Source organism: Caretta caretta, chromosome 26 (assembly GCF_965140235.1).
Source record: "Caretta caretta isolate rCarCar2 chromosome 26, rCarCar1.hap1, whole genome shotgun sequence".
NCBI classification, from domain to species: Eukaryota; Metazoa; Chordata; order Testudines; family Cheloniidae; genus Caretta; species Caretta caretta.
In genome coordinates, this window is record NC_134231.1 from 2,606,242 (window position 1) to 2,625,309 (window position 19,068).

Sequence of the window (19,068 nt, forward strand, 5' to 3'; positions counted from 1 at the left end):
CCCCAAATAAAAAAAATAAAACAAAACAGTAAGAGGACCAAAAAATACCACAACAACAGAGTAAAAGAGGCAGTTAGAGACAAAAAGACATAATTTAAACATTCGAAGTCAAATACTGCTGAGAAAAATAGAAAGGAGCATAAACTCTGGCTAGTCAAGCCTAAAAATATAATTAGCAGGCCAAAGAAGAATTTGAAGAGCAACTAGCAAAAGACACAAAAACTAACTGCAAAATTTCTTTTAAGTACATCAGAACCAGGAATCCTGTCAAACAATTAGTGAGGCCACTGGGCGATGGAGGTGCTAAATGAGTACTCAAGGAACACAAGGCCATTGCAGAGATGCTAAATGAATTATATGCATTGATCTTCACTGCAGAGGATGTGAGGGAGATTCCCAGCCATGAGCCATTCTTTTGAGGTGACAAATCTGAGGAGCTATCCCAGATTGAGGGGTCAGTAGAGGAGGTTATGGAACAAACTGATAAATGAAACAGTAATAAGTCACCAGGACCAGATGGTATGAAATTGCAGAACTCAAATATGAAATATGAACTCAATATGAAATTGCAGAAATACTAACTGCGGAATGTAACTATCACTTAAATCAGCCTCAATACCAGATGACTGGTGGATAGCTAACGTGACGCCAATTTTTAAAAAAGGATCCACTCGCGATCCTGGCAATTACAGGCCAGAAAACCTAAGGTTAGTACCAGGGAACCTGGTTGAAACTACAGTGAAGAACAGAATTATCAGACATAGATGAACACAATACATTGGAGAAGAGTCAACACGTCTTTTGTAAAAGGACATCATACCTCATCAATCTATTAGAATTTTTTGAGGGAGTCTACAAATATGCGGTCAAGGGTGATCCAGTGGATATAGTGTACTTAGACAGGTTTCAGAGTAGCAGCTGTGTTAGTCTGTATCTGCAAAAAGAAAAGGAGGACTTGTGGCACCTTAGAGACTAACAAATTTATTTGAGCATAAGTTTTTGTGAGCTACTGCTCACTTCATTCAGTAGATGAATATTCAGTGGATTAATCTAATATGGATTAAGGCCTTGTCTTCCCACAAACTTGATCTGGTTTCATTAAACAGAGTGAGTTAGACAGGTGCAAACCCTTCTGTGGGCTCTCCTGCACCAGTTTCACAGGGGCTTATATTTCAGTTTAGCTTAAACCTGGTGCTCCTGGTAGGCTTAAGTTAAATGGAAATAAGCCTGGTCTAAACTGAAATGGGAGTGTTCACATAGAGTCTCTTGCATCCATTTAACTAAACCAGTTTAAAAATCGTGCTTTAGGTTAAAATTGGTGCAACTGTGTGTGGAGATCAACCCTAAACATCACTAAGCCCCCCCCCCACAAAATGGCCCTTCTAAAAGGGCTGCCAACCCTCCAGGATTGTCCTGGAGTCTACAGGAACTAAAGATTATGTCATGTATTGAAACTTCCAGGAATACATCCAACCAGAATTGGCAACCTTACCTTCTAAGTGCTTTCTGATGTGATCAAACAGCCATAAAGATTTAACTGCTGTTAAACGTACATGGCCTACGGTTTCCCCGGGTACCTCAGTGGGCACACAGGGTTGCTGGGGTTTCAGAAAGGCTGTTCTTTCCTGCCCCAAATAGCTGTCGCACAGGAAGCTGCAATCTGCGCTCCCCCTCGGCCATCCATACGGGGTTAATGAGGAAAATCCTTTGTCCCGTCTGATTTTGCAGGCGAGCTCACTGTTGCCGTGGGCTGTGCAGAGACATTATCCAGACAGAGCCCATGTGTTTACATCTGCCTTGGAAAGTCTCCATGTTAGAGCAGTCAGCCAACGGGGGGCTGGAGCCCTCCACCGGGGCCAGAGACAGGCCCAGCCTGGAATCAGGGCTTGTCTCTGAGGAAGCTCCGTCGCGGAGCGCCAGGTCAGGCCAGGCTGCGGGATTGTTTGCATCACTCTCTCAGGGGAGGCCAAGCAGAACCTTAGGCAAGTGCAGTGTGTGGTTCTCTCATCAGGATACATTTTTCATTAAGTCACTTCCTTTCCCAGCCGGCCAGAGCCTCCACTCTCTTGCAGATTTACGATAAGGCTCTTCTCTCTCCACGACTTTTGTTTGGCTTAGTGTTTCCTCCAGTCCAAAGATTTTCCCTCCTCCCTGCACAAATCAGCCCCCTGTTGATATTTGACAGAAGTAAGCGCAGTGAGCAGCATGTCGCCATGTGCTAATGAAGGCTCCCCAGCCTCTCACAGCCTTCATTTTCACCCTCTGCACAGGTCCAGCCCCTCCTCTCAGCCTCCAGCCCCTCCCACTCCCTATGCCCCCCTCCTTTGTCTTTCCTCCACCTCACTTTCAGGTCCCAGGTATAAAGGTGCACACTGGAAACTGCTTTCCGCTTCCCATGCTGCTGCAGTGACAGCAGGAGAGGAGATCCGTGGGTGATGCACACATGGGGCAACACAAAAACAGGCCTCCACCCAAAGTCCACTCACAAAACTGGGCCAAATTCACCTGTGTGTGACCGAGGGAGCAGCACCAAGGAAGAATGCAGCTCAAGGCTATAACCCATCAGAACACACGGCCCCCGAATGCCCTCATTAATTGCTATCAACACTGGACTTGCACTTTTAGGAGTTGCTTTTGCTCTTTTAGGCATCATTGAAATACACGGGGCACGCACATCCACGCCACACAAGCCAACCGAAGAGAGCACCAGGCTTGCAGAAAGCTGCCCACCCATCGGAACTTAGAGCAAGCTGAGTTAGACATACAGAAATGGAGACAAGGTCTGAGGCTGCTTGGAACTGGTGAACCTTTCCTGGGCCCCCAAGGACAGAGGTACTGGATGGCCTGACCAGAGCAGGCCCACACGGGGCAGAAGGCAAGGGGACGACGTCGCTCAGTGTCCCTAGGAATTCAGATCTTGTACCAATGAAAAAATGTAATGGCCGACGGAGCTTAAAGGAGGACTTGCACACTAGGTCAGACAGCTTCTTTAGAGAACCATGGGAACAATTTACCAAGGGTGGTGGTGGACTCCTCTATCACTGAATTTTTAAATCAAGATGGGCCGTTTTTCTGAAAGCTCTGTCCTAGGAATTATGTTGGGGAGGTTCTATGGCCTGTGTTGTGCAGGAGGCCAGACTAGCTGATCACAACGGTCTCGTCTGGCTTTGAGAATCTATGAATCCCTTCTTAGCCACAAGTCACCTTCTCTCGTCCCCTGGTGCCGCTGCTGCAGGAACCTGGCTGTAAACACGAGATTAAGCAATCGCATAATCCTGCAGCAGTAGCAGACCTGCTCATAAGGGCATGTGCGCATAGCAGCTTAGGCCGAGACTAGACTGGCAGCTTTTGCTGGCATAGCGAGGTCAGTTAGGGGTGTGATGTTTTGCCGACATAGCTGTACCAGCAAGAGCCGCAGAGCAGACCCATTTATACCAGCAAAAAAGTGCTTTTGCCGATAGAGTTTATTTTGCTGGGGAATTGGCACGAGCCTGATCAGCAATAGGACCTTTTACAGGCACACCCTGTGTCTGCACTAAGGATAGCCATGTGGCAAAACATTTAAGCATAGACAAGGCCTTGGAAAGTTCTATGCCTGCTCTCTCGCTCAGGTTTCTGTGCCAACATTTCAGAGCCCGCCTGCCTCTGTGCTGCAGGAAATCTGCCCCTGGCTGCTTTCTTAGCTCGCTCCAAGCGTCGGAATCTGAGAGATGGCAAATAGAGAAACCGGTTCATATTTTCCCTCTCCTGCCCAGTAGTATTTGTGCAGCACATTAGTTCCTGTAAGAGGATTTCTCAGACCTTCCCGGCTCTTTCATGTAAGGAAAGTTAATAGCCGCTTTCAGCCGGAGCAAACTGCCAGCCAGTGTTTACAGAGTATGGGATTGATTTACCATGAAAGCTACTTTTCTCTCTGACTCCAGGCAACGTTACACCAGAGCCTTTCAGGGCTGGAGTAAACTAATGTGTTTCAGCTCCTCAGCAGCCGCCTGCCTCTCTCCCTCTCTGAATTTCCACACATGGGGCCTAAAATAATCAAGGGAGGTGGCCATGATCTGAACACAGGCTCTCAGTACTCCTGCCAGGTATAGCACTGGGCTGCTTTCTAAGACTTCCTTTAGACTCCACCACATCCCACAGAGCAGGGCAGAATGATATGGAAACGGGTCTGTGCTGTCTCAGCAGCACCCTGCGCTATGTTCCCCGGGGGGGACTGGGGAAGACAGTGACCATTTCAGCCTCATTTCCCCCCACTGTACCTCCATCTTCAGCCTCGACAGTTTTAACCCAGAGCAGAAGGGAAAGCTGCACACATGGCTGGTGCATTTCCTGAAGACAGGGTAGGAGTCCAGTTACCTGCCGGATCTGAAGAGCTGGTATCCACACTAGTCCACTTGTGCTTTGAGCTCCCAACCAGGAGCCAGTAGAGACCCACCGAGGTTTGCAATAGAGTCACCCTGGCATTTGGATGGCATTGTACCTGCTCACCCCGAGGCTGCATTTGGCCCCATTCAACACCACCCCCCTGCAATAGCTAGCACTGAATGGCTGCTTGGCACACCAAAGAGCAGATTGCCCAGTAGGAGGCAATCATCAGGTGTCTGAACTCAGATGTATCCATCCAGTGCTCTTTAGGGTGCAGGCCACCATCTCCAATACCAGTAGACAGAGGATAAAGTTAATTCCAACGCCAGAAAGACCGTAACCCCCTCTCCCCTAGGGTAGCAAAGAACTGGGATCAATGCACTTAGTGTAGATTAGAACCAGCAGGGTCACGTAGCAGCCTGAGTCACGGCAGAGGTCCCCAGGAGCTAATTTCCAGCACTCAGGGATGCTCAGTGCCCTCTCCCTGTCACCCCTATGAACACAGAGCCAGTGCTCTGCCTCAGCATCCGCTCAGCTCACGGCAAGTGCTACCATTGCTGGCAAAGAGGAGCAAGCAGCTCCCGGCCACATGCGCACACAGGCTACTCTGCTTTCAGCAGGCAGGGGGATGGCTGGTGTGACTCCTTGAAAAACACAGCTATTATAAGCCAGCAGCTGGTCTCTAACCTGCAGGCCGTGAAGAGTGGGTGCTCTCTATGGCACATCTGGGTGGTCCCTGAAGCTGGGGAAGCATCTCTCAGTCTGCAGGCAGCGACAGTGGTTGGAGCCTGGCCCAGGACTCTAAGAGGACTGGGGAGGCTTTTTGACTCTCAACTCCAAAAGAACGAAGCCTCTTTCAGTTCCAGGTGCAGTTGCTTCCTGTCCATCTCTGGTGTAAATCCAGCCAGGATGAAACCCGTTTGGGGTGCCAGACACTGGAGAGGGAGCCAACGCTGCTCAGGACAGGGCCCAAGTGCAAAGTGGCCTGGAGGGGAGATCTGGTGCTAATCAACACAAAGCCCAACAGCCACAGACAGACCAAAGCAGCCTGGATACAGAACGGGGCAGATGCGAACAAGGAGCCACCCCTGTGTTTCAGTTCCCTGAATCCCTCCCTCGTCCCCTTTTCATAGAGCCATGCCCATGTGCGGCCGTTTGGAATGGTCCAACAGAAGACCTATGACGACAGACGTGGCTCATGACAGGGAAATCTGTGAGACCCACCGCGGTGCAGCATTTCAGCAGAGCACAGGCAGAAACACCTGCGTTTGCTGCAGCAGAACCGGACCTACCTTTTGTTCACCAGATGCTTTCATCTGGTGCAGGGGCCCGGAGAACTCGACCCCTCAGCGCTAGCCCCTGCCACGTACAGCGACGGCACAGGGGAATCTGTGCTCTCTGTTGCAGGGGCATGGAGTCCTGCATGACACCGAGAAGCTGTAGGACAAGGATGGCAGAGCCTTATGCTATCACCTTGTCAAGCGTGGTGACACGCAGCACGCTCCTGGGGAATTCTGGGAGGCCCCTCTGATAGGAGTGTGGTGCTAAGTACTTGCCCTGGCTCCATCTCGGGGCACAAGGCCATCTGCATTACCAGGATGGAGACACAAACCAGGACACAGCATGCTCCTTTCACTAACCTCCTGCCACAGCACCCCGCACTGAGAGCCGACTCCTCCCCCGATCGCCCCCAGTGTATCCTCCCCAGCCATCTGGTTACTATCAGCTGACACTCATTTACAAGTGCTGTGAGAGAGTTCGCAAGCCATGGCTCTCAATCAGAAATTTAACCTCTTTCCTGGCATGCAGACGTGTTCCAGCCCTCGCCCCCCGAAACCTGCTCGCGCTCCAGAGGCCAGATTCCTTCAGAGAGAAGGGAGCCAGACCTGTGCAGCCCGGGAACTCACAGAATACAGAGCAATTCTGGCTCAATATTTGCCTGGCTTTCTCCTGAGGGCTCTGTGAGCCAGCAGGCAGAGGCCAAGCAGGGCCAAACGGCTTGGAGTTGAAACTAGAAACATTCAGACCAAACGTGAAGGGCAAAATGTTCAATGTGGAGATCACGGGGTGAGGTTCTCTAGCCTGGATAAAGCAGGGAGTCCGACTGGATGATTCGAATGGTCCTTTGGGCTGGAGGCCAAAATTCTAACATGTCGGTGGCTGAATCCAGATGCCTAAATCCAACCTGGGATCCTGCTGGTTACCCTGTGCAGGGCTCTGCTAACTTCAGCCAGGCTCTCTGCAAACGCAGGGGAGACTGGGGCCTGATTTTCCGAGCTGCCACGCCATGAAAGTCAAAGGGAACCGCTGTGCCCACCACAAAATTCCAGCTTTTTTCTTCTATCTACCTACCTATCACCATTGTGGCTGAGCGCCGTCAGGTCATTAGGAGAGGTGTCGTCATACAGAGGGGGCGCTGAGAGGTGGCAGATTAAGTGACTTGCCCAAGGTCCCACAGGAAGTCTGTGGCCGAGCCAAGAATTTAATTCCGGTCTCTTGAGCCCCCATCCAGTGTCCTGGCCCCTAGCCACTCCTTTTGCCCCATGCCTAAGTGTGGATTTAGGAGCTGAATTTTGGACTTCAACGTTGAAAAGTTCTGGCCTGAATTTCTGTATGTGATAAAAGCACAAGTGATATTTATGAAGCATAGATTTTTCTATTCAAAAATAAATTAAAAGCAGCATCTGGTGGCCTGAAGGATCCAAAGTGCTTCAGAAAATTTACGAACTGCTATACCAACTAGGGACACACAAGGCGATGCTTTATTGCTCATTGAACCACAGCCACATGCTGGACGGTACACAAGCGCTGTTCAACAGCACCAGTTTAGGACAGGAAGTGAAGAGTGTTGTATCTGACCATGAAGCTGCTGGGGGACTTTAGGTCAGCAGCATGTAACTACTCAAGCTGGAATCAGGCAAGGACATACACAGTACTAATCACCAGAACCAGGGGTTAGCATGTTAAAGTAAAAAGAAAAGGAGGACTTGTGGCACCTTAGAGACTAACCAATTTATTTGAGCATGAGCTTTCGTGAGCTACAGCTCATTTCATCGGATGCAAAGTAGGCAATTAGCAAATGGGAAGTGCCATTTAGACAGTCAAATAAAAAGCCCCTCTCTAGTCACTCCCTTTGCTGATCCAGCCATAAGAGGTTATTAGTAGTTACAAGGCCCCGGGAAGCCACACAACAGAACTCGGAGCTCCAGCCTCACAATTCCCAGTTTTAGCCCCCAAACAATCTGCCCTCTCTGGCTTTACCTGTTTTAAACAGAGGGCTTAAATGCAGACTATCCCGCATAGCTCACCACTCACTTCCAGACACGTTCAGAGCAGCGGATCACTATTGCTGAGCACCGCGGCATTTTGATTGAAACCATTCCCAGTAAATCTAAACCAGATCATTCCTCTGGAAGCAAAAGCATGCTGAGTATTAACGGATACCAGCGACAACATGGGCTCTGCACCCAGGCTGATTAACCACCACTCCCCACTGCAGCCAGACCCCTGGCCTCTCCTGCTGCAGCACAGGGGATGCTCCTGTCTCCCTGAATTACATTCCTGGGAAGCTCCCGTCTGTATATGAGCCGTCACGTAAACTGGGTGGAACATAAGGCCTGCACATCTCCATGGCTCAGCTCAGACCCAACCTGAAGGCTTATTTACTTGGGCACTTCAAATGTGTGCTTTAGCTTTGAGTCTCTTCCATGTGAGCTGCCTATAAAGCTCCCTGGGATGTTTGCACTGAAGAGCCCTACAGGGTCTGCATTGATGGACTGCTGATGTTCTGGAAATGAACAAGAGTCTGTCCTCCTCGGTGCTTCTTTGCTGCAACGCCCAATGTTGCACTTGGATCCATCTCTGCTAGCTACACTCAACCCAAATATATACGTAATCAAATCCACAGCACGGTCTAGGGGCAGGGGCTTCTCAGTACAATGCAGAGGCAGGTGCAACGCTCCTGGACTTGGCGCCGAGAGGCTCTCCGCCTGCAACTCCTAAGCGAAGAGCGCAAGAAACTATTCGCTGTAGCGTGCCAGCCAAATGCCAGAGTTAGCCAAGTATGTTGGACACAGCCCAGATGGTCGGGGGACACTGTTCAGAAAGCAGTAGAGTTGCTGTGTCTTTAAAATGAAACCACAGGGTAAAAGCATCACAGCTTTACTCCTCTCTCCAGGGTGCACATTTCATTTTGTTAATTAAACCCCTGAAAGTGCTGGGAAGACTAAGGCCCTAACATAACAACTGCTCTGGCAGGTCAACGGGGCGTCCCCTCCCTAGCCCATCACAGAGGGAGGTGCAAGAAACCCCATTATGGAGTAAATTACCCTCAGGGGACGCGTCTTCCGAAATCCCATCAGTTACTGGAGGGTTCATCCCGGGGAGGGTTGATGTAGCAAGGCCAGATTCCCGTGGAATCAATGTAGGAGACACAAACGTGGTCTAACAGTTACTTATCAGGAAGACCAGGATACAGGGCTCCTGGGTTCTTGTCTCTGGGTTGGACACAGTCAATGGGAGGCATGATGCTCCTACATCCCGCAGGTGGAATTGGGAGGGTTAGTTTATGCCTGGCTCCATCACACCGGCAAGCATCTTCTCGCACCCAACCACGGCACCCGAGATTCAGATTCTGGGGGACTCCTGCGGTGCACACAGCCTGTGCCTTTACAGGGGGAAAGGCCCCAGATTAATTTGCCCCACAGAGAGTCAGGAGCTGGCTGTTTGCTTCATCTTTAAACTGAACTAGTCAACCCGTTTGTGAGGAATCAGAACAGCCCTACCCTGCCGAGCCACGGCATCATCAATGCACCACGGCCACAATTCAGAGAAAGCCCAATTCCCCATCACTGCTCAGCTGAGACACTCTGCACTGTCCGAAGGGGACACCCCTTTCTCTCCAGGTCACAAGCTCAGATCCAGCCAGGTCCGAAAGCCATTCCCACCCGGTGGCTGTTAGTGCGCCTGAGCTAAATGAGTCTGGACTGGGACCCAACAAACAACAGGCATCTCCAACACACAAGGGAAATGTGACACGTGCACCTGGGGGCTTCCCAGCGCAGGTTAGATTGGTGGGAAAGGACAGTTCCAAGCTGATCTGTTTCTAATGAGCGCGGCGACCCCGGCTGCATTCCAGCCCCACTGAGACTCATTAATCTCATGACGTCGCTGCAAATCATTAGAGAGGCTGAGTTGAAATCCCAGAGCACTGGGCATCTCCAGGGCACCCACTCTGTGCCCGCCTGACGCACAGATAACAAGCAGCACATGGCCTATGCTCAGGCGATGGCAGGCAAGACAGACACAAGAGACCACAGCTCCATCCAGAGGGGTCTGAGTCATGGCTGCCCCGGGCTGTTCATCAGAACAATGACCATACAACCCAACAGCCAGAGATACCAAGGCATGCTAGAAACTATACATCTACAAGGGTCAGTCACTGGCCAGGAAAATGCAGCCACCTCAGGGATGGATTGTGACAACTGCACTCCCGTGCTGTGCTGTTTCTCAGTCACAACAGATGGGCTGGATAGGGCATGTGCATTTAAATGGCACCCCCGCTCCAAGATTTCCTTGCAGTTCCTCAGCCCTGTATTCCTGCTGCCATCAGCTGGACACTTTCCCATAGGAAGAGGCACAAGGCTGATGGGTAGGAGGGGGAGTGGGACCAGGCCAGCAAACTCAGCCTTCTCTAGGAAACAAATCCTGGGTTTTATTGCCTGGTAAATGCAGAGAAAGGGGAGCAACTCCCATCCCTGCTAACTCCCCAGAACTCATCCTGTCCCTGCACACACACATCATACCACTGCGGACAGCCAAAGGGAGATCCAAGATGGGATGGGCCTTGCAGGTGCTCAGCACCTCTGAAAAAAACAGGGTGCACGTTTCCACAGAGAAACACCAGCAGCCAGTCCTCCTTGGGCACTGGCACTGTGGGGACAGCCACCTGCTCCCCTCCCCGTCCCTCCCCCGTCCAGCTATCGAGGGCAGGGGTTCACTGTGTTATCTCTGCAGCTCCGAATCAAGCCAATGAAAAACAATAACAGCCCTTGTCAAGGACAATTACTTTCCGAAGAGCACGCTGCGCTACTCACTGGAGTGAGTGGCAATCGGGGGGAGGGAGTGCGTGCTCGGGAGGGCGGGGGGGACGCTAAAGAGGGAGCAGCCCACCCCCCACCTGATGGCTCTGGGCTCCCAGCGTGATTTGAACATTCCAGAGGTGACCGGGAGGTTAATGCCGCTCTGCGCACACTGGGATCAGGACGTACTGTTTGTTCAGGGCTACGAGAAGAATGAGACTTTAAAGAGATTTTCAGCACCCAGGGGTCCAACCCAATTAGACAAGAGTTTTTCAGATTTGTATGCAAAGGGGTGGGAGGGTGGAAGAAAAGGCAGGAACTCAGAAGTCAAGTTCAAGGATTGTGTGGAACAAACATGGAGGCTGTTGACACAGGAAATCCAATCTCCTACAAGAGGGTATATTTTCAGACCATCCTTGGCTGTGATTCCTCCCCCACTGAATGTGTTGCTTAAGGATTCAGATCCATAAAGTAAATTTTTAAACATATTCCAGGCTGTTTTCTACCCTTATGGGCGCATGACTCCCCTCCCATTAATGAGAGCTTCGCGCCAGGATCAAGGGGAGGATACGACCCGACACTTTGAAAGAAAGTGGGGAAGGAGAATAAAACAATTTCGGATTAAAGGGACAGCGACAAATAATTTAGGCCCCAAATTTAGAGTGTAGTTAAAAAAAACAACTGGGCAAAGCTAAATATTAACAGGGGATTTCCTGGTTTGTTTGTTTGTTTTTAAAAAGCAGTTCATTGTAAAGAACGTTTGGACAAACTTCCCCTAAAGTGTTTGCAACCCAAACATCACAGCATCATGCTACGCTAGCACATGGGCGTCGGAAAAGGAAACTGACTCCACAGAAAGTTGCTTGCCGTGCTGAGGTAGCCATGCTGGTCCCAGGATATGAGCGAGACAAGGAAGGGGAGGGAATATCTTTTATTGGACTAACTTCTGTTGGTGGAAGGTACAAGCTTCCAAATGACAGAGTTTCTAGTCCCTGTTTTCACTGGCCAAGGTGAGTGACGTGCTGAAATCAAGCGCAGTGGTGAGGAGGAGAGAATTCTTTCCACAGTAACGATCTCAGGCTCAGGTGTTAGTCACACAGATCAGGACATCTGGCTTTCACCAGTACATTTGGAGGAGGCTTCCCAAAGCAGACTAGGGGATTCAGGCACATCTTTTCCCTTAACTTTAACAGGAGGAATGTAACCAAAGCCCCTAGGCTGCACTGACAATTTCAGCCGCAGCTTTGAATCTGGGCAAGTGTCCCATCCAGACACACTGGAGACAGGCTCAGAAAAATGGCACTGCCATTAGGTCTAAAGCCTGTAGCCCAGGCCACGCCAAAAGATGCACACTATTCGTGTAACTTGTTGGTTTGCTTAGAGTAGCACCTCCACTGGGCCAGGTGCATTGCACCATTCAAGGGGCAGTCCCTGCCCGCCCTCGACAAGGAAGACACGATACCAAGGCCAGAATTCGCACACCCACACTTGGGGCTGGATGAGCTCCGCAGGTTGGGTGAACGTTGGCTGCTGAGCTCTGCTGAAAATCTGGCCTCAGTTGCAGGTGCAGAGCACTGGGAAACGTGGCCTCAAGTCCTTTCGGAAATATGGCCCTCAAAAAGGAGAATATAAACGCATGTGCCAGGGACACACGTATATGCAAATGTACCGGAAACAGCTGGAAGCCCCCCACCAATCTCTCAGTTTCCTGCTCAGGCTGCAGCCAGCGCATGCTATGGAAGGTTTCTGCAGGGAAAGGCAAGCTTTGCTAGCTGCAGTCACACGACAGCCCTGCCTGCTTCCCAGCATGTCACATACATTCCAGAAGCTCCATCCTGACAGAGCAGCTGGGATCTGCTATTGGCTTAGGCAGGTGCATGCCATGTAACGAGACCATGGTTCACGTTAATAAATGCTTCCTGAGTTGGAGCTAATGAAACCCAGGCTTCTGTCAGGCCTGGCTCTCCACGAGGAGTAACCAGCAGCACCAGAGCAGAGCTCCCAAGCCTGCTGGGCCATGCCACTTCACCTCCACTACGGGGACACACTCTTCACCAGACCCACTGTTCAGTGGCCTCTGTGAATGGGAATCGTACCAGCTGCTTCACTGGCTGCAGGGAGCGTGAGCCTTCTCCCCCACTTCCTCCTGAATCCCCCCCCCCAGTGTTCTCAGCCCCACCCTTATAGCCCCTCACTCTCCATTAGCAGAACACACCCTGCCTCTCCCAGCCTCTTCCATCGCCTAGCATCTCTGGGAGGCTGCTCAGGCAACCTTCGGATCATGCCAGACACTCCCTTTCACCCAGCATTGGAACGTGGGACCTGGCACTTACAGGGGTCTGTTCAGCCCTTTTCCTCGACAGCCCGGTTGATGGAGTCACAGATATCTGCAGGGCCAGGTGTGCCGAAGGGAAATAGCCCCACTTAGAGCCTGCCTATTGCCCGTGTAGCTTGGAGCACTTTGCCAAGGCAGGTGGCTATCAGTATGCCCAGACCGGAGGAGAAATGGGGCCACACAGACAGTTTTCCAATTCAGAAGCCTAAAATCGGGCACCTCAGTCCTTCCCGCGGCCCCTCAGTACAAGTGACCTGACACGCTGAGCGCTCACTCTCCCAGCCTCCCCCCGAAGTCAGCGGAGACCATGGACTCGGCCGCGTGACCCCCAGACAAGCGCTCTCACGGCCCCAGTTCCCTGCGTGGCTATGAAGCTTTAAGACAGCCACACGCCTCCCTCCCAGCCGGCAAGTCATTAGCAGCCTTGGTGAGTGCTGCAGAGGGGACTCGGAAGCCCAGCGTGAATGGGGTATTTGTGTGCACTCCCCACCAGCTGTGCAGGGACTCAATGCATGTCACTCGGGCCTGACACAGTACAGTAGAGCTCTCTTCTGTGGCCTCTCCCGCTTTCCTCCTCCACATGCCCTCTCTTCTCGCCACCCCCAGGACACAGCTCTGCTACCTGCACGGCGTTGTTTAGCTTGCAGAAAGAGCAGACCCAAACCAGGCCTTGCAGAAGCTTTTCTTTTAGAAGCTAGCAGGGCGGATGGGTGTGCGGCAGATAGTCCAGGAGGCAGGGACAGCAGGTGTGCCATGTGGGGGTTAGGGGAGGGGTTGCAGGAATTGACACCTGGTTCAGGGCTTTGTTTTTAAGCCAAATAACCTACATTGCCCAGCAAGAGACATTTGCAAGAGCCCAGACCCCACCTCCCCAGTCCCACTGCCACAGTCCGGGCACTGTTTAGTTACCCCTCCTTGCTCTCCATTACGCATTTGCACAGAAGCTAGGGAATGCCTCGGTCTTACAGACAGTACCAATTCCTAGCTGTGCTGCGACCAGCGCTGGGGAAGTACGTGGGCCTGGTGGCTTAGAGTAGGGACAAGTTGCTTAGCCTAGCCTGCCACAATTTCCCTATCCGTAAAACAGCAGTGAGAACGCTGGCTTCGCAATGGGGCTAGTTACCATCTGTAGATCACAGAGCTCCTTGGACAAAAGCAGCAAGGGCGCATCACCGTCAACTTTCGTATCAGTCGAACTGCTCCTGCTGCTGATTCCCCAAGTGACAGCAGAACCCTCTTCCATATACGTTATACACACCCACCCTTACACCAGAGAACTCTGGACTGGCCAGAGAGCACGTCAGACATACCCCTGTAGTGCATTTCATTCCCACAGGACCTCAAGGCACATGGATCTAACACCTTAGAGAAATGCAATCTCCTCTGGGGTGGGGAGTGACAGCCAACAAACTCACTGCAGTAAGAGCGAAGAAAAACATTGGCCACACATGGCGTGGCCAAGCCCTGTTTTCATACCTGTGCTGTGGGATCCCGAACACTCTCCTGGCAAGGAGCTGCAAGGGGAGCCGGTCCCACAGTAACATGAATGTAAAAAGAGGGCCCTGACATCACTAAGTGCTTTTCTCCTCCGGACGAGGGATTGGATGACTCAAGCCTTGTTGTTTCCCCTTTTAGAGGCGCTGCAGCCCAGCTTCCCAGGAGGGATGGAGAAACAACATCTTTATCTCCATCATCCCCCCCCAGAGAGCATTCAGTCCAGGTCTCGGGGAGCACGGCGCAGATCCTCATCCACGGGACAGCCATTTACAGCCCCGCTGTGGTCTAGCTCCACCAGCTACTGTCTCGTCAGAGCCAGCTGGGGAACCTCAGCTCCCCCCCGGGACACGGCGTACAGGCTCCACTTACAGTGTCACTCAATACATCAAGCCAGAGACCCCGATTCATGGCTGGAATGCAGGAGTCCCTCAGAAAGGCAGCGTCTGGGAACAAAACCCCCTCAGTGTGCAGACCCCTCTCCTACAGACCTACAAATCCATATGGGGGCCATAAATCCCACCAGAGAGATGCCTTTCACAGAGAGATAAGAACGCTGACTTTGTTCAAGGGACAATGTCGCTTTTCATATGGGACCCCACAAATCAATGCCCCCTCAGACGCTTCCAGCCCAAACGTGGCTTTCCAGTGAGCTTCTGAAGTGGAACTCATTTCCTGGAGTCCCCGAGAGAACCTCTCCCTTCACTCCCCAAGACCATTTCTTTCTTCTGACACCCTCCATGCTGCGCCAGAGTGGCTGCATTCTCCACCCCAACTGTTCATTTTCCACATCCCAGGGCAGGGCTGCAAACACTGCTGGGGGGAGTCCTGAGTAAGAGCATGGGGATTTTGAGCTGGTTGAAGGTGAGAGCCTGACAGCCAAGAAGCAACACAAAACTTCCTCACTCCTTCCTGTCTCCCTCACACATGCACACCCTTTGGTGACCTTGGGCACCCAGCTTGAGAAGTCTTCAGGGAATCTGATTCTCAGTAAGTGCTGAGCATCCAGCCTCTGAAAATCCGGCCCCTTCAAGGCATCTCAAAGGTGGGTGCCACCCTCTAGACACTTTGGAAAAGTTCAGCCGATGTTCCTTACACCTGTCCTGGCGAGACCGCCCGTCGAGGACAGCGGGACACCCCATCTCCTTGGCCTGAGGCTGCGAGCCGAGGGGCAGTGTGAGCCAACTGAGGTGCTAGAGTTTGCAGGGCGAATGCTGGCCCGTGGGGAATTGGACTCAGACCCTCCCGACTTGCATCACACAGCCCACCGCCGTGGGGATAGGGGGATCATTTTTGGTCTACAGGCTGGGCTTTAACCAGCACCCTAGAGAGGAAAGACTCTGCCCTTCGGCCAATCATCCCCACAGCCATCCCGGGCAAAGTGATTTTAGGACACCGAACAAGCCAGGGATAGCACGGCAAGCTCAGATGCACCCATTTTCACGTAGAGGAAGACACAGGCCGAATGCCTCACCTGTTGACACACATCAGCTGCTCCCCCATGCTCCCATCAGCCAGTGCTGTGGAGTTCTAAGTGCCATTTCCCCCATATTTATAGCAACAATGAAAAGCAGGTTACACTGGGCTGTGTATTTCATTTCGTTACCAAAACCCCTCCAACACCAAGCCGTTCCCCCTCCCCCATTTCCCTTCATAGCAGCAAAAAAAATCTCCCTTCCCCCCTCCACGCCCATTTAATTTTTGCTCTGCTTTGGTCACTAATTTCCCAATCCCTCATTAGGAGCCCAGAGCTGCTCAGAGCTCACAATGGCCCGCCTGGCACTTACAGCTTCTCGAGAGCACGCAGTCCGAAGAAAGAGCCATTCTTCAGCGCTGTTATCTTGTTGTTACTCAAAAGCCTGTGGGGGGAAAAGAAAGGGGGAAAGGGGGGTTATTCAACCTGAGGTAAAGCAGCAGCAAGTGCCTGAACAACCGGCTGGGGCTGGGTGTGTGGTCCGGAGGGGGCAGCTTCGTTAGCCACAGTCAGATGCGGGGGAACAAACTGGAGATACCACAAGGTACGTGCTGAGGCGTCACAGCTTTGTCACGCTCACAGCCAGGAGGGACCATTCGATCATCTAGTCTGACCTCCTGTCTCGCACAGTCCTATATGAATAGTTACGGCCCGTTAGCGGCTCTCCTCAGCAGCGCCCCAGCTCCTAAAAACGGCAACAGTGCCATCGTGCAGGGAGACAGGAGTCTGAGGGAAGGGGGGGGCAGGGGTGTAGGAGCGTTGCGTGTGATGAGACAGCCAGAGCGAGCTAGCCGGGGGCGAGGAGAGGCAGTGGGGTGAGCCAGAGCGAGCTAGTGTGGGGCGAGGAGAGGCAGTGGGGTGAGCCAGAGCGAGCTAGTGTGGGGCGAGGAGAGGCAGTGGGGTGAGCCAGAGCGAGCTAGCCGGGGGCGAGGAGAGGCAGTGGGGTGAGCCAGAGCGAGCTAGCCGGGGGCGAGGAGAGGCAGTGGGGTGAGCCAGAGGCAGGAAGAGGGATTCAGACACTGTCTCCTGCCCGGCAAGGCGGTGGGGCAGGGAAGCAGCAGCTCTTTCCGAGGGGGTTGAATGGGGAAGTGGGGCTGGTGTGCTGGGACCAGGGGGCTATCCCATTTACGGGAGCAGTGTGGAAGGGGGCGAAGGTGGGAGTGGAAGGAGGAGACACATGGGGTGGAGACGCTGGCCCCGCTGGCAGCATAAAGCGTGGGTCGGGGTGGGATAGAAAATGGCATCTGACAACCCCTGGGAGACCCCTACCTGACAGGTGTATGGGGGGAGCACAGGATAGGAAGCAGGGTCTGAACGGCCAGGTGAAGGCGCACACCCGGGGCCAGTGGGAATGTGGCGAGGGCCGTTGGGCGGGCGAGAAGGGGGCCTTAGCAGCTGCGACCTGGCAGGGTCAGAGGGCAGTGAGGTGGGACCCAAAGGGGCCAGCGAGAAGGCAATTGGAGCGCTGGCGTGAGAGGAGCCCAGGGCTGAACAGAAGGCATGGGGGCCTCAGTGTGTTCTGGAGCAAGAGGCAGCAGCCCGGCTGTGTCAGGAGGTGGCTGAGGGGTCCCCTGAGGTTGCAGGGAAGGGGCACTAGGCTCGGGAGCCTGCCAAGCCCACATGTCACACACTTCTCATTAAACAACAGAGGAAACCAACGCTTGGGACTGTCCAAGTGCATGAGCATCCTCCACCGCAAGCAGCTCCTGGAGACAAGGGAACACGCTGCTGGCTGGAGGGGCTGCCACCGGCTGGGTTGGTCATGAGACTCCCGCTCCCTCCTTACTCGCCTACTTTCCTGCCTTTGTCCCCAACCCTGCTGGCAGCCCTCAGAACCCACAAATCCCTCCACGGTCTCGACGCTCTAAGGACCTGACTACGGATCACCGTGGTCACAGCCATCCCAGCGGCTGCCGTTGCTACGAGAATTACAACATCGCTCCAGCAAGTAGCGTAGAAGGGGCCATGAAACAGGTTAGGGCCCTGAGGCTGCCCAAGCTGGGATCAGCCTTGGACGCGGTTCAGAAACACCCCACAATTTGGAGATTACATGTCTCGCACTCCTGACAGGCCGCTGCTAGACTTGGAACGGCTCTCGGACTCAGCTGTTCCCTGTTCCTCTCCCCACTTCCCTCACTCCCATACCAGCCCTGGCTCTGTCTCCCTGCCTGGGGGCCGCAAGGCTCAGAAAGCCGTTCTGCAGGTTGGGGAGCCACTTGGCGGTAACGGCTTTGTCCCCTCAGCGCGTCCCTGAGCGGGGCTCCAAGTCAGGGTTCCAGCAGCTCCCAGGGGCAGACCCTTTCAAGCCGCTCCGCTCCGACTCTTTATCCCAAAGTAAACAGTTTAGCTGACCACAAAGGGGGCCCTCGGTCCTGCTCAGGCTGAGGAGCGGAAGCCAGCCTGGGTGAAAGGAGAGGAGGGGAAAGGAACACGCACCCACCAATTCAGCTAGCAGCTCATTAACGCTCTTTCGAGGCAATTAGCACTTAGAGATGCAGCCTTCTGCCAAAAGAGCCAGCAGTCAGCCACTGTGCTTTTAACTGCCTCAGCACTGAGGGTGCCCTCCCCTCGCCAGCTGCTCCAGTTTCCTTCGCCCTTTCAAGAGACCCATGGGGGCGAGATTTCCACCCACCACAATCAGACAGTCCCTCTGTGTGGCAAGCCCTATAACTACAAAGAGGCCTCTCCAGAGGAAGCAGCAGAATGTCATCAGCTGGGACCTTTCAGAGTGGCCTGGAGAAGAGGCCCAAGGCAGCAGCTCTGCACCAGCCCCTGGGGAGGAAGGGAAACGGGGCTGGTGTTTTCCAATGCATAGATCTCTGTTCCGCAGGAGGGAATAGGAGAGCGGGGCAGGGGGAGAGAAAGGAGAGAGGCTTAGCTGGGAAACCACAGGCAGACACAAGCCAGCAGGACCTGAACCCCCCACATGCCTGGAGCAGAGAGAACAGGGAGACCCTGAGCAGTTGTAGCAGCTGATGGCTTGATCAACTCAGGCTTTGCACAGTGATGGCGGCTGCTGCACGAGGTGTTTGCAGCCCTGTTCTCTGCTGCAGGCAACAGTAAGGAAAGGAAGCTGCAGGAGGAAAAGTCTCTCTGTCGCAAGCTCTCCTGGGAATGACAGGTTGGGAGAAAAGGGTGGTTAAGGAATGCCCCCCCAGTGAAAACTCTGGATCTCCCACCTCATCAGTCGTGTTGCCCATCCCAGCGGCCAGAAGCTGCCCAGAGGGGAGGCTCTATAGCTGTGGCTCTCAACCTTTCCAGACTGCTGCAACCTTTTAGGAATCTGATTTGTCCTGCCTACCCCCAAGTTTGACCTTCCT

At 53.0% G+C, this 19,068-nt stretch overlaps 1 protein-coding gene across 2 annotated transcripts in view; it reads right to left on the reverse strand.

Moving 5' to 3' along the window:
• ADGRA2 (adhesion G protein-coupled receptor A2) overlaps positions 1-19,068 on the reverse strand; it is a 102,855-nt gene that overhangs the window by 42,461 nt on the left and 41,326 nt on the right. The window contains exon 2 of one of the 2 annotated variants that reach the window (XM_048829642.2): positions 16,062-16,133. In XM_048829642.2, the coding sequence (XP_048685599.2) occupies positions 16,062-16,133 (72 nt within the window). Of the gene's footprint in view, positions 1-820; positions 841-16,061; positions 16,134-19,068 lie in introns of those variants that run through there. The other variant, XM_075123494.1, reaches the window with a different exon arrangement.